This window comes from Osmerus mordax, chromosome 15, assembly GCF_038355195.1.
Source record: "Osmerus mordax isolate fOsmMor3 chromosome 15, fOsmMor3.pri, whole genome shotgun sequence".
NCBI lineage: Eukaryota > Metazoa > Chordata > Actinopteri > Osmeriformes > Osmeridae > Osmerus > Osmerus mordax.
In genome coordinates, this window is record NC_090064.1 from 6,734,926 (window position 1) to 6,748,996 (window position 14,071).

The 14,071-nt window shown below is 42.5% G+C and overlaps 2 protein-coding genes across 2 annotated transcripts; both read right to left on the reverse strand.

Moving 5' to 3' along the window:
- Window positions 1-2,010: 2,010 nt before the first annotated feature.
- Window positions 2,011-6,039, reverse strand: LOC136957931 (1-phosphatidylinositol phosphodiesterase-like). The gene is made up of 3 exons (XM_067252150.1): window positions 6,028-6,039; window positions 3,242-3,319; window positions 2,011-3,123 (listed from the first exon to the last, which is right to left on the reverse strand). The coding sequence occupies exons 2-3, from the start codon at window positions 3,301-3,303 to the stop codon at window positions 2,154-2,156; spliced, it is 1,032 nt and encodes a 343-aa protein (XP_067108251.1). The 5' UTR covers window positions 3,304-3,319; window positions 6,028-6,039; the 3' UTR covers window positions 2,011-2,153.
- A 5,273-nt stretch (window positions 6,040-11,312) lies between these two features.
- Window positions 11,313-14,070, reverse strand: LOC136957450 (E3 ubiquitin-protein ligase TRIM35-like). The gene is made up of 6 exons (XM_067251386.1): window positions 13,456-14,070; window positions 13,115-13,210; window positions 12,803-13,033; window positions 12,694-12,716; window positions 12,490-12,608; window positions 11,313-12,142 (listed from the first exon to the last, which is right to left on the reverse strand). The coding sequence occupies exons 1-6, from the start codon at window positions 13,858-13,860 to the stop codon at window positions 11,601-11,603; spliced, it is 1,416 nt and encodes a 471-aa protein (XP_067107487.1). The 5' UTR covers window positions 13,861-14,070; the 3' UTR covers window positions 11,313-11,600.
- Between the last annotated feature and the right edge of the window lies 1 nt (window position 14,071).

Below are 14,071 nucleotides of genomic sequence, written 5' to 3' on the forward strand. Positions count from 1 at the left end.
AAACTGTATCAGTGTGTATTGTAGTAACTGCATACTGAGTCACAGGAGATCATCATTTGAAAAAGAAAAAAATCACTAGCAGCAATGTGACCAGAGGGGCAGCACATTTCTCACAGAGGCAGAAATGAGGATCTCTTCTGATGGAGGGGTATATTAATATATAATTAATATACCCCTCCACTTATATAATGTGTGTGTGTGTGTATTTGAGAGTGTATGGATGACATATGATTTGCCAACTCTTGTGACTCTGTATTACTCACAGCTTATTCACAGCTTATGCTCTTTTCCCTGTACACCAACAGCTGCACCTCCAGTCATCCATCTGTTAACTTCTTAAGTTTGCGGACGACACCACCCTCATTGGGCTCATCTCTGACGGGGATGAGTCTGACTATAGGTGGGAAGCTGACAACCTGGTGACCTGGTGTGGCCAGAACAACTTAGAGCTCAATGGTCTGAAGACAGTGGAGATGGTTGTGGACTTCAGGAAGAATACAGCCCCACTCACCCCCATCACCCTGTGAGACTCCCCAGTCAACACTGTGGAGTCCTTCCGCTTCCTGGGCACCATCCTCTCCCAGGACCTCAAGTGGGAACTGAACATCAACTCCCTCACCAAAAAAGCACAACAGAGGATGTACTTCCTACGGCAGCTGAAGAAATTCAACCTGCCAAAGACAATGATGGTGCACTTCTACACAGCCATCATTGAGTCCATCCTCACCTCTTCCATCACAATCTGGTACGCTGCTGCCACTGCCAAGGACAAGAGCAGACTGCAGCGTATCATCCGCACTGCTGAGAAGGGGATCGGCTGCAATCTGCCTACCCTCGAGGACCTGCACACCTCAAGGACCCTGAGGCGTGCGAGGAAGATTGTGGCCGACCCCTCCCACCCTGGTCACTCCCTGTTCCAGCTACTCCCCTCTGGCAGAAGGCTGCGGTCCATCAGGACCAAAACCTCACGCCATAAAAACAGTTTCTTTCCATCTGCTACTCGCCTCTTCAACAAGTCCAAGGACTCCCATTGACATTCATTCACTTATTTAACTATTATAAGTCCATCTAATGGCAATTACAGTATGCACAAGCCACCTTACCTCAGTATCCGATTGCACTATGTTGACCACTCACGCTGCTCATTCTTATTCTTATTTTTATCTATATTTTATATATACCTCTAAAGATCCCTGCCATCGCCGTCCGTCCATGCTCTGGGCTCCACCTAGCGACGGATGTCCATGCTGATCAGGGACGACCCTCTCAACATCTCTGCCATCGCCGTCCGTCCATGCGAAGACTCCCCCTAGCGACGACGTCCATATGGACGTCCACAACGCTCTGAGGGATTTAGCTGCCTCTCCAGTGTGTCCCAGGCGTTACTGTGGTTTTCCAGGCCGTCTGGTTTGCTTTGGTGGTCAGACTGGTACCTTGGTTTGTCTGATGGCTCTGTGTTACACAATCATCTTTGCGAAAGTACGCAGCTAACAGAGACTTCAGACTAGTCACTTATTCTGGCTCTTGGCCTCGTGATTTTTACTTTTCAAGGGAAAAGGTTGACTTTTTGTAATGAGGTCTGATTTAGAAAAGACCATGATGATGTAGGCCTACTGCCTTGGCCTGCATGTGAGCCTTGCTGCAAATTATAAAACCTATTTCTTGGGACACTTTGTTGATGGTGTTGTTAACATGCATTGTCATCCAGTACCATTAGCTATAATTAGTTACAGTATAATTGCAGCACATTTTCCAAGTCCGGGATGCAAACTCAAGATATGCAATGTCAAGCAAAGAGTGTCATTTTGGTTGTCACACTACATATGCCCTATGAGGACCCTCACTTAATGAACTGGATCTGAAATGAAGGAGGACCAATTTCTAAGGATGACCAAGGCCTTCCAGCTGAGGCATGACAGTAGTTCAGTATCTTGTTTAAGCATTTGTTTAAGTTTATTTGACAGTGTTACAAATTACATCAAACAAATTATGAAATTACTTATTGAATGGCACATGCTCCTCTCTGCATACACTCAGCATTATAAGCATTATATTAGCAAAGCAGCATTATCTTTATGGAGTGACAAATCAGTGATTTGAAAACACCTTGTAAATGGCACGAGCAAGCTTTTAGCACTGTGACTGATCGGTTTCTAGGCTTGCCCTCTTTTCAGTGACCTTTTACCATTGCTAGTACCCGGTTTGTCTACTAGATGGGGCTTATTGAAATCTATTACAATTTTGATGAGATCTGGCCCAGGAAAATCCATGGCAAGGATGCCATGAAGGACAGTTGTAGTTGACAACTCGTTTAGGTTCTTAGCCAGTTGGTTATTGATGTCCTTAGCAATTTTCTTTGGGGTTGACAAAGGCCTCCCGATCGGCCAGCCAGTTCCACTGGAGTAGGTAAGTATCAGGTCCTGATCCTCTTCAGTTTGTTCGTCAATGTCAGTTGTTTTGTCATTTGAGGTCATTTGGGTGTTTATGTAACCTAAGACCATATTAAATTTATCTTCAATGTCAGCGACTTTGTGTTCCCCTGACTTATGTGTGGTGGTATAAGGTATTCCAAAATCAAATGCATCATTTAACTTTAAAAATACAATTTTGCCTCTCACGTCCTTCATTTTTGGAGATTCAGCCGGGCTTTGACCCTTCAAAGGCGGGTATACATATTTTTGATATTTTAATGTGCTGAGCAAGGTAAGTGTGTTGGCCTTTACATCCTTCTTATGCCACAATTCAGGCTTTATTCTAATCAAAATAGTTTCAGATTCATATTTTGTTAAAAATTGCACCATGTCCTGGAATACTGAAGACAACAATTTAAATTGTATGACTAGACCATGAGTAAGAATCATTTTTGTTGGTCTATTAAAAATATTCCACACCCTGAGATCAAAATACCGAACACCTGCCTTAAGCTGAGTTTCCAGGTTCCATGATTGGCACTTTGCAGCAGGCCCACCATAGAGAGCTAAAGAATCATGTGTGCCAGGTATAAACAGTTTAGAAAGTTCAATGTCGTTGTTGATGTTTGTCATCCATTCTAAGTTTTCTTCCTCAAGTGTTTCTTGGTCATTGAAGTATTTTGCTGTACCATAGCATCCATGATAGAATGTCCTAGACAAAAAAATAAGGGATGGGGTGGGTGTCATTTTTGTGCCAGAAAGTGAGTGAAAAAGGTGACTTAGAGGTTAAGAAATACAAATTAATCAAATTTACAGTATTTAATACTCACAGGAGCAGGAGGAAAATACAATGTATCTGTTTACTGTGAAATGTCCTTCCATTCATTTTCATGGTGATCCAGGGCTTACTGTTGAAGAGACACAAAACACAACATTCTTTTTTAGTCTTGTGACAAATGAGTAAGTGTTGATTTATTTTCACTTCATCACTTTCACTAATAACATAACATCTTATTTTACTTTTAAAAAAATACTATGGGCTTATTGGGGAGTCAGGTGGCTGAGCGGTGAGGGAATCGGGCTAGTAATCCGAAGGTTGCCAGTTGACGTTGCCAACTGACGTTGTGTCCTTGGGCAAGGCACTTCACCCTACTTGCCTCGGGGGAATGTCCCTGTACTTACTGTAAGTCGCTCTGGATAAGAGCGTCTGCTAAATGACTAAATGTAAATGTAATAATCATTTACATTTAGTCATTTAGCAAAGAAAAAATTACAACAGACCCCTCCCTCCTGGTGAGGGAAAAGGTTTTCAGTCAGGCTGTAAACGGCTACAGAGCTTACACACTGAGCACTAGAGGAAGGCAAGAAGCGTCCACTTCAGGGGCTGCATTTGCACGTGGCGTAAGTATGGCACTGAATTGCATAGTAAACAAACCAGACATGTAATTAACTTACATAGCGATGTCTGACTGCACAGAATAAGTGAGTGGAACATAATGTTTATATTACATGAATCACATTAAAAAACTGCATTTGTGTTTTATGTCCTTACCAAAGTGAAAATCAAACCTATGCTCTCGATTGTTATTGTATTGTTGTTATCTGTAAGTTTGCATGTCTGTGGACTCATGTATTCTTTCATATTGAACATATTTTGTTTCCATAGGATGTGGTTTTATGGTTCAGACAGGAGACTCAGCAGTATGTAATACACACTGAGAAAATAAACACATACAAATACACTAATCTTGGCATGGTTCTGCTCACACTGGCTCTGCCGAACCCAACTAAGACAGTCTTGACATCCGTGGCAGAGAGCTACGACACACATTACCCTTTAGGTAGAGGGTACAGAGAACCAAGGGTGGATGCTCGGGAGGTATAAGCAACAGGAAGAAAATACTGAGCATCTTGTGTCAATGACAGAGCGCACTGGCTGTAAAGTAGGAGTGTCAGGACTGTAAATGACAATGGTGCTAACTGACAGCGCAGAGGTCTCAGAGTGTCCTGCATGAACCAGACTGGGTTAGGGGTAACCCTAGGGGGTCAGGGGTAACGCTAGGGGGTCATGGGTAACCCAAACCCAGACTGTCTTGCTCCACCCAATTCTGTTACTCGGGAATGTTGTTGTTGTTAGGCCAGAGGGAACCCTAAGGTGTTTGTGATGCTGCCACTCTTCCACTTATTGATCCCTAAAATGTTTTCCTAGTCCTCTCCTTGGTAACTACTAGAGCTGAAGATCTTTGACCGAACCCGACGGGACCCGACGGGGTCAAGCAAATTGCGCAAATTCGTTGGAAAATGAACCCTGCAGCATGGCCTTCAACGTTAAAGCATAAAAATAATACTTGTTAACACAACCAAATGGTATGTGTTCACACATTATTTGTTGTGTTAACACAGGTTTTTAAGACATTAAACACTATTGGCCTTCCATACTTTTAAAAGGCGTCCGCTTTGCCTGCCTCGTCCAAGCCCCCACCTCTTGCTCCTCTACTTGAAGCAAATGCCCCATAAACCTGTTATTAAGTAGAATAATTTTAGCAACTTTAAACTCCAGTAAACTCTTCCCTACTGTTGAATTGGGTAGTCAATCTAAAAAGCTCAGTGTGATAAGCCACACAATAGCAATCAGATTGTCTTTCTTGTATAGTCGAGCAAGCGGTCAGTGTCAGCAAAAAAGTTGAATATTAAGACTGTGTCATATCGAACCAAACAGTGAATTTTGTGAACCCCTAGGGGCCTAGGCTAGCCTACAGTATAGGCTACAGGCTAGGCTACAGGCTAGCCTACAGTATAGGCTACAGGCTAGGCTACAGTATAGGCTACAGGCTAGGCTACAGTATAGGCTACAGGCTAGGCTACAGTCTAGGCCATTCTGTTTTCAGGGTGACTTTGTAACATCTGTCCAGTGACGCATTTACAGCCTGTGCTGTTAAATAATCCAATAAATACAATTTAAAAAATTGGTCCAGTGATGCATTTATAGAAATGTGCTGTTAATGTGCTGTCAAATAATCCAATAAATACCATTTAAAAAAATTGGTTTGCCTCTATATGACACTATATAAAAATGTGCCTAATATCTACAGAGAAAACATTTTCATGTCTTTTTGCAAAGAAACGCTTTGCTTTCAAATTGAACAATATGTTCAAATCTTTATATTTAACATCTATTATTATTGCTGGAAATTCTCACGAAAGTGATAGAGATCCAGAGCATTCAGGGATCCAAAGATCCAGAAAGTGCAATTTATTTAAGGAGAATCATTTGGATTTTTAAAACTTTGGATGGATCAGCAGTTTAGACTATTGTCAAAGCAAACCATATGTTGAAAATGTTGTTATTATGCAATTTATTTGGCAATTAGTAATAGTTATGTTTTCGTTAAATCTTTAAAGGAAAACCAAGTCATCTACTGATATCCATGTCAATTTAATAGAATACACTGTATAAAGATCCAGATGTAACCATTCTAATAGAAAAAAATGATTATTGCTATGATAAAATGTAAACACATACTGAAATGTTATGAATGTCTTGAGGACAAGAATAGTAAAAAAGAGAACATAATAGAAATGTCTTATGTTTCTTATTAAATGAAAGTGACATTACCTGTCTTGCACAAATAACTGGAACAGTAACAAAGGAGTCCAAGAGGGATGAGACAAGTCAAGTGAAGCTTTTTATTTCTCTCACAATATGCACGAGTGGTGCCAGGATTGAAATATAAGGTGGAACGGACTAATTAGTGAGGTTAGAGACGGTTGATGATAGGAAAAAAAGCTCTTATCGACCAACCCTACTATGCATAATAACTGGCCTTGTAAGATTGGCAGTTGCTAAATACATCAGAGATAACTTTTACAGCCTGAAGAAGTTGGTTCCTGAAAATATAGAAGGCACAAACTATGCAATAGAACACAACTGTGTGGATGGTATGAAGGTCAAATGAAGAGATACTTCTTAGTTTTTCTTTGACACAGCACAGTTCCATTTAAATCATTTATATCAGGGGTTCCCAATCCTGGTCCCCGGGCCTCTCTGCCCTGCATGTTTTAGATGTTTCCCTGCTCCAACACACCTGATTCAAATGAATGGTCGTTATCAGGCTTGGATAACGATCATTCATTTGAATCAGGTGTGTCGGGCCTCCCTGCCCTGCATGTTTAACAACCATTCATTTGAATCAGGTGTGTTGGAGCAGGGAAACATGTAAAACATGCAGGGCAGAGAGGCTCGGGTGCCAGGATTGGGAACCTCTGATCTAGATAACTCCTCACTCCTATCACATTATGGTGGAACACAATTGACATGGCAGTTATATTTATTGCTTTCCCAGTAATGTTACTGCTTTGCTCCATTCACAATAGTCTGTCTTTACTTTTAGGATGACGGACCTTAGCAGAGTGTCCAAGAAGCTCACATCTCATCCAATCCATGGCTGTAGGTTTTTAAGTGACGTTCCTATGATCCAGTGGTTACTAGGGGAAAAATCGGATACCTCCTTATGGCTAGTATGTGCATTGGGATTTTTACATAATAATTATATCGATATTTGTCAGTTAGTTGCAAAATGGTATGAACTTATGATGAAAACAATGATAGTACAGTTTTTATTGTGCTATGGTATCAGCATTTAAGACATGGTATTCATGTTTACATAAGGCAAGGAGTATAATTTGGGGCCAATCAGCTAAGCTGCGTTTTTGTTAGTTTTATTATTAGGATTCCTCCGTAAGGAGGAAACCTATCGATTGTTGATTATAACTGGTGTAGTCGGGCAGAATAGAGGACCTGGGCAAAAGGTGCTGGTGTGGAAAGTCCCCAAAATTGTGTAGAATGGGCAGAAAATATTAGATGGCATTATATCAAGACCCAATTGGAGAAGAAGCCATAGGATATTTACAATTGAAGTCGGCCAATAAATCTGATTTAAAAGTTCAGGGGTGTCATTTGTTGGATACAAAGCCCCTACCCTCACTTCTTGGCTTGAAGTAAAGGCTGGTGGCCTAGTAGCCATTCAGTGGCTAGTTTGGCCACAGCTAATACTACTGTTAAAAGAAACAGAAGGTCTTCTTCTTCAGAACTATAAAGTTGAATCAACCAAACACAGCTTGGTCATTTTATCAAATTTTTGGACACAGTGACACTAAGGACTAGACTTACGCTTTTAAGAAAGCATGGGCCTGCTCAAAGAAATTTGGTGAGGGATGCCCCCTCCAGAGACAGTTGGTGACAGAGAGGTGAATACCATAAGCTAAAATATTGCTTTACACATCCTTTAGTTATAAACTAATACTCTGATTAAATCACAAGTTCATATGAAGACTCTTGACAATGTTTAGTACACAAATATGTCATGTCAATTTTGAAATAGTTGGCAATGTTGAGGAGGAACCTGCCATTGCTGCCTGCAGCTATATTTAGGATTCCTCCGGTAGGAGGAAACCTGTTGTTATTGTTAGTATTATTAGGATTCCTCCATCAGGAAATCACATGTTAAGCTGTTGACTTATTATTATTACCACTAAACAATACAAGATATTGAGCCTGAGATCTGGGTGACAGAGGCTGAGGAGTGAGGGAAAAGGCCACCTGGAGGCAGGCATCTTCCTTCGCAGGCAGAGACCTGAGCTAGAAGTCAAGATGCACTGTTTTTTGGCCTTACGCCCAGAATCTTATCTGTGGCTGCCTGCACAAGGTCAGCACTAGCCCTGAGGTAGGGAGGTTTTACAACGAGCCTCACTGTGTAAGCAGCGTGTGCATCGTAATTGTGGAACACTGCGACTCCACCTAACCGTGGTAGACGCGGCCGGCAGAGATAGACACTGTCTGCTTCCCGCTTGGGCAGCGGGTGATAAAGAAAATACACATTTTAAAAGAGAGAAGCCTGTACATCTCTGTGAATCTGTACATCTCTGTGAGTCCGTAAGGCTTGACAGAGAAATGAACCACTAATAACCTGGGCACTCCAACCAGAGGATATAGTGGGTTTGTCAGGGTGAGAAGTCCGATAAATCTGCAAAAAGACACACCTTTTCTGCCTCAGACAGAAAATCATAAAGTTATATATAAAGACAGGGGAGCAGGGTTGGCTCCAAGGGGGGGAATTGGCGGGCAATGCCTGCGCAAATGGAATGCTGTGCCCCCTCAAAATAATAATTTTGCTCTGTCTCCTTCTCTCACTGTCAAATTTCTCTCTCTCTCTCTCTCTCTCTCTCTCTCTCTCTCTCTCTCTCTCTCTCTCTCTCTCTCTCTCGCAGTGCCTTCTGCAAAAGATAAGAGAACAAGTGCTTCTCATAAGCTGGGAGCAAGGGTGTGTGTACAGAGCAGTGAGCTGCTTTAACCCTCACCCTGTCCTCGTTGTCTGTATAGCTTTATCTGTATTTCTTTATCCTTCCCGCTGTCTCGGGGTCATTGTGACCCACAGCATTGTCTGCGTTGTCTATTATTACAGTTTTTAGACCGCCATCAGACTCGAAGAAGCTGGAAAATCTCTTCATTGTGGTGCCTTGAGAGCCTTTGCTGCATGTTGGGCATATGTTTCTAAGGTGTCTTTCAAAGATGCTGTTGACCCCACCTCAAAGCACCTACTCAAAGAGAAAACTGATCCTGAGCCCGTCTTGGCTGATGAATCAAGGAGCCGTGGCTCTGTTGGTCAAAGAGCCTGTCTAATAAACAGGAGATTCTGTGTTCAAATCTCAGCCGTGTCTTTTTAGGCGCAGGTGTCAGCTCAATTTTGCATCCTTTGTCTCAAAGTCAGGCGTGCAACCAGGGCTGTAGTGGTCAAATTAGAGGTGGGTAAACTATGAATTGTATTAATTATTTGTTTATTTATTTATTAGTAGTAGTTTCATTAGGCCTATTTAGATGGAACCAGGAAGGTTGGCTTGTTACCTGCATCATCGTATTTGAAAGCACGATATTAATAGTAGCGTTTGTCCCTGTCTTAATGCGACGCACGGACGCACACACATGCACACAAACACACAGCTCAAGAAGAAGCACAGGACATCAAGACAGTACATGACCTCTAGTGGTGAATACTAGAACTACAACAAAGATACACTGGCTCACTGACATGAGACAAAGTGATTTACAGCTACAGAGGGGAGACAGGTAGAAGAGGTGAGACAGTCATGTAGGTGAGACAGGTAGAAGAGGTGAGCCAGTCATATAGGTGAGACAGGTAGAAGAGGTGAGACAGTCATATAGGTGAGACAGGTAGAAGAGGTGAGACAGTCATATAGGTGAGACAGGTAGAAGAGGTGAGACAGTCATATAGGCAAGAGAGGTGAGACAGGTAGGAGAGCCATTGAGCTTCTCACCCCTCCCAGAGTGCTGCTGTCCAGGACAAAGTGAAGCAGCTGCAGGTGGTAGCAGCTGGTTTCTGGAGCCTGGAGAGCAGGAGGATTTCTTTATGTCTTCTCCCTCTCACACTAAATCACTCTGCACTTCTCTAATGTTAAGAAACACACACACACACACACATCCTACTGACCAACCTGGGACCTGTCTGCAGCTGAACCATTTACATTTAGTCATTTAGCAGACGCTCTTATCCAGAGCGACTTACAGTAAGTACAGGGACATTCCCCCCAAGGCAAGTAGGGTGAAGTGCCTTGCCCAGGACACAACGTCATTTTGCACGGCCAGGAATCAAACCGGCGACCAAACCGGCAACCTTCTGATTAATATAGCCCAATTCCCTAACCGCTCAGCCATCTGACTCCACTGAACCATCAAGCTGAATTTAAACACCTGCTACAAGGAGCTGCTAGCTCCACCTAGTCTAGTCCATCTACCAGAGCTTGCAGATTTCTATTGTTGATAATCAATTTGTTTTATTACCAAAAGCTTAAAGATCCTGTAAACCAAATTCCATTATTTGCTTCTCAGTACATTTTAAACGTGTGAAATGAGTTCCTGAAAGCATGTGCAAAGAGCCAAAACTTTGTCGCACTGAAATGTGGAGTTAGACAGTTGAACAGTTTCTCTTCCGTTTTCAGCTCAGGTTTGTATAGGCGGAGCCAAAACCCGACCGATCTACGTCATAGCGACCTATCTACGTCAGATCACAGACGGTTGCATTCTGTTACTCAGCTGGTACAATGCAAAGACAAAGTAATTAATACATAAAACACTCAGAGACTGCAGATAGGTCTGTTCTGATATCTGCAATTGATTTAGCTAGTGTTGCTTTTGTTGCTAAATTCAATAAATTCGAGGGGGCGGAGATTCAGCTCCTTCAGGCGACACGCCCCCCCGTCTCAAGCAGAGAAGACTGCTGTTTTTCTCACGATTTCAAAGCCTAATTTAACAAACTTGTCTGTGTTTTTTTTCATTCGAATTTGGACGGGTAGTTAACAACACATTCTTCTGTGGTGTGATGAACTTAAAACTCATTTTCAATTCCACTTTACATAGGGTGACCATTTTGTAAAAAAGAGGACACTTCGTCGTGTCGACGGGAGGGGAGGGGGGGGGGGGCCAGAGCTCGCGCAAGAAGGTGGAACGTAAGGGACATACCCTTTCCAAAACTTGTAATGGCGTAATAGTTTGTGAAAGACCCAGAGAATCACAAATATCCGACGAGGCAAAATCCCGGACAATTTTGGAATCCCTGCCGGACGCATTTTTTAGGTCTCTAAAGGGGACATGTCCGGGTAAAAGAGGACGTCTGGTCACCCTACTTTACAGGATCTTCAATAGTTATGTAGATTGGTTTGTCAAGGTTGAAACTGTTTACTGGTGAAATAATCTGCTGAACGATGTTGCCCTCTACTAGTGGAGGAGAGAACTGTATGAATCAAATTCAGGAGCATGTGAGCGATAAACAATAATATACCACATCATGACAATGTTTTATTAGAACAACAACAAACTAGAGAGCTGAATAAAGAGATGATTCATGTTCAAATATACAAAGTAGAATAACTGAGAAAGCCGACTAAGCATTTGATTTGGAAATTATTGGCATAAAGATATACACATATTGCTATTGTGATTATCTAAATACTGTATTAGTAGAGCATTATGTTGTTATCTAGCTATTCAGAATGAATTAACTCCTATTGACCTTTGTACCTGGATGCTCATGTTAGAAGTTGTTTTCCTTCATGACAGGAAGGTTGTAAACACACAAATGTGCTGTTCTACTGTTCCAGCTAGAGGTGGTACCAGCTCTAATGACTGTGCTGTTCTACTGTTACAGAGGTCTTCACTGGTAAGATCCTCAGAGGGTGGAGAATGCAGCTATTTCGAATGAATGAAAACACACTTTTAGTGAAGGTGAGTGAGAATGTGTGTAGGCGTGTGTTTCTATCAGGGTCAGAGAATGACAGCTTTCCTCTGTCCCAGTCCAGCTGCACTCTGATCCTCTGAGGTTTCTGTCTCACTGTGAGAGCAGTGTTTTGACCTGATGAGGATATTGCTGTGTATTCACCATCATAGAACAAGCTTACCCAGCTTCCACCCTGTAAGACTCCCTTCCTCTGGACAGACTCTGTTAAAACACCCAGGTTCCAGACTGTACTGTCTCCAACCTCAACATCCCAGCTGTGTGTCCCTGAGTTAAAGCCCTCAGAGCCCAGGACCCATTTATAGTCTTCAGACCTCTCTGGGTTGTCAGGAAGCTGCTGTCTCTTCTGACTGTATCTCACAGTGGTCAGATCCTCAGACAGGATGAGGTGTGGGTTGGCAGTGTTGGGGTCCAGAGTCACAGGAGCTGAGGAGAGAGATCAGGTTTGTGTTGATGCAGTGTTTGACACCCTCACCCACCAGGAGTTGACACCATGACAAACCCAGTAAAGATGACTGTACATATCATGTATGTGGGTGTCATTGTTATTCTACATGCATGGATCATGCTGTATTCAAAATGTCAGGCTGGTATTGGTGTGAGATGCAATACTTTAAGTAACAATGGTCATGTTCAGTTTGTAGCCTGTACTGTAGTGTCATGGATGGTTTATGTACTGATATGATCATGATAAGACAGATCATGATCAATAAATGCAGGATAATGCAGGTACAATATTAAATATGAAGATGATTACTTGATCAAAAACTCACTGCATGTGACAATGTCCTGCATCTTCTCCCAGACTCTGAAGGTCAGGTTGCCCAGGTGTTTGACCACGTCTATCAGCGCTCCTGAGACCAGCTGTGGATCCGGCAGAGTGGACTGGGCTCTGGAAGAACATTCTGGAGTCAGAGCTGCTGTGGGGTTGGGTTCACAACCACAGAGAAGAGAGAGACAGGAGGCAGGTCACTTACCTTTTCACTGTGTCCTTGTAGTTCTGTGGAGATACAGAAGATGAAGTTAGACACTCATAAACACACCCAGCCAGCCATTCCATATGAAAGTAGAGAGATCAGTCCTGACCTGCAGGAATGACATGTCTTCAGCTCTCAGCTCCTCCTCTATGGCTCTGATAGTGTGTGGAAGTGTTGATATCTCTCTGCTCAGCCCCTCAATCTTCTCCTTCATCATCTGACTCTTCTGCTTCTCCTCCTTCCTCAGTGCAGCTATCCTGGCCTCCTCTTCCTCTTGTAGAAACTGGTGAAGCTTCTTAAACTCCTCCTTAATCTGCCTCTCTGTTTGCTGGGTCTGGATCTGGAGACATGGGGGTTCATACTGAGTTCTAGGTGACTGTAAAAACAGTTGTATATTATTTTATTAATCAATATGTTTTACCTTAATGTGATTTGCTGTTTGATCACAGGTTTGTTTAACTCTTTTAAAGACCTTCAGCTTCTTCTGTAAGGACTTCAGAGCAGGCTGGAGTTCCTCCTGGAATGAAACAAAATGTGGTTGAAGGAAAAGTGTTTCATCCTCCAATTTGAATTGGTTCTGAGATGTGTCTGTCTGACCAAACCTAGTAGAAGGAATGAGAATCAAAGTTTGGACAGAATGATGGAATATGATACTCCACATTGTCAAACATATATCTAGGATATAAGGATTCTGATCGTAATAGAGTTTGTTTTACATATATGTCATATACAAACCATACATCTTGTTCTTACTATTCATACCTTGAGACCCTGTGCAGCTTCATCTATGGGTCTGAATCTGTGGTTGGAGTGTAGTTTAGAGTCCCGACACACCAAACACACTGGCTGTTTATCATCCAGACAGTAGAGCTTGAGTTTCTCACTGTGCAGACTGCAGAGCACCTCAGACCCTGCTGAAGCTCTCTGACGTCTCTCCTGTAAGAAGGACTCACACAGGTTCTTCAGAGCCAGGTTGAGGGGAAGGGAATCCTTTGATGATATTCCTCTGCAAACTGGACAATCTCTTTCTTTCTTTTCCTTCCAGTATTCCTGCAGACAGGCTTTACAGAAGCTGTGGCTACATGACAGCAGGACAGGATCTTTAAAGATGTCACAGCACACAGGACAGGAGAGATCCTCCTCTGGGAGAGACGAGCTGGATGCCATTTTATCACACCCTCCTGCTGTCGTCTGAAGTTTACTTTCACTTTGCTGTCAATGTTTAAAACTTACTGATTCAGTCAGCAGTGAGTTAAAGTCTCTGTAAATTACAGTATTTCCTCCTTTAGTTGTGTAAAGGCAGTATTTCTCTCTTCTCAGTGTGAGTTGTGATTTTAGTCCAGTTTTCTCTCGGAGCAGAAAGGTGGATCTCAGAGCC

Bases quoted from the DNA above. Each gene is read 5' to 3' on its own strand.
- LOC136957450 (XM_067251386.1), bottom strand. From the start codon at position 13,860: ATGGCATCCAGCTCGTCTCTCCCAGAGGAGGATCTCTCCTGTCCTGTG. The intron at 13,211-13,455 runs GTATGAATAGTA...GTTTCATTCCAG, and splicing joins AAGCTGCACAGGGTCTCAAG to GAGGAACTCCAGCCTGCTCT. The intron at 12,609-12,693 runs GTAAGTGACCTG...ATGTTCTTCCAG, and splicing joins TACAAGGACACAGTGAAAAG to AGCCCAGTCCACTCTGCCGG.
- LOC136957931 (XM_067252150.1), bottom strand. From the start codon at position 3,303: ATGAAAATGAATGGAAGGACATTTCACAGTAAACAGATACATTGTATT. The intron at 3,124-3,241 runs GTGAGTATTAAA...TTTTTTGTCTAG, and splicing joins TGTATTTTCCTCCTGCTCCT to GACATTCTATCATGGATGCT.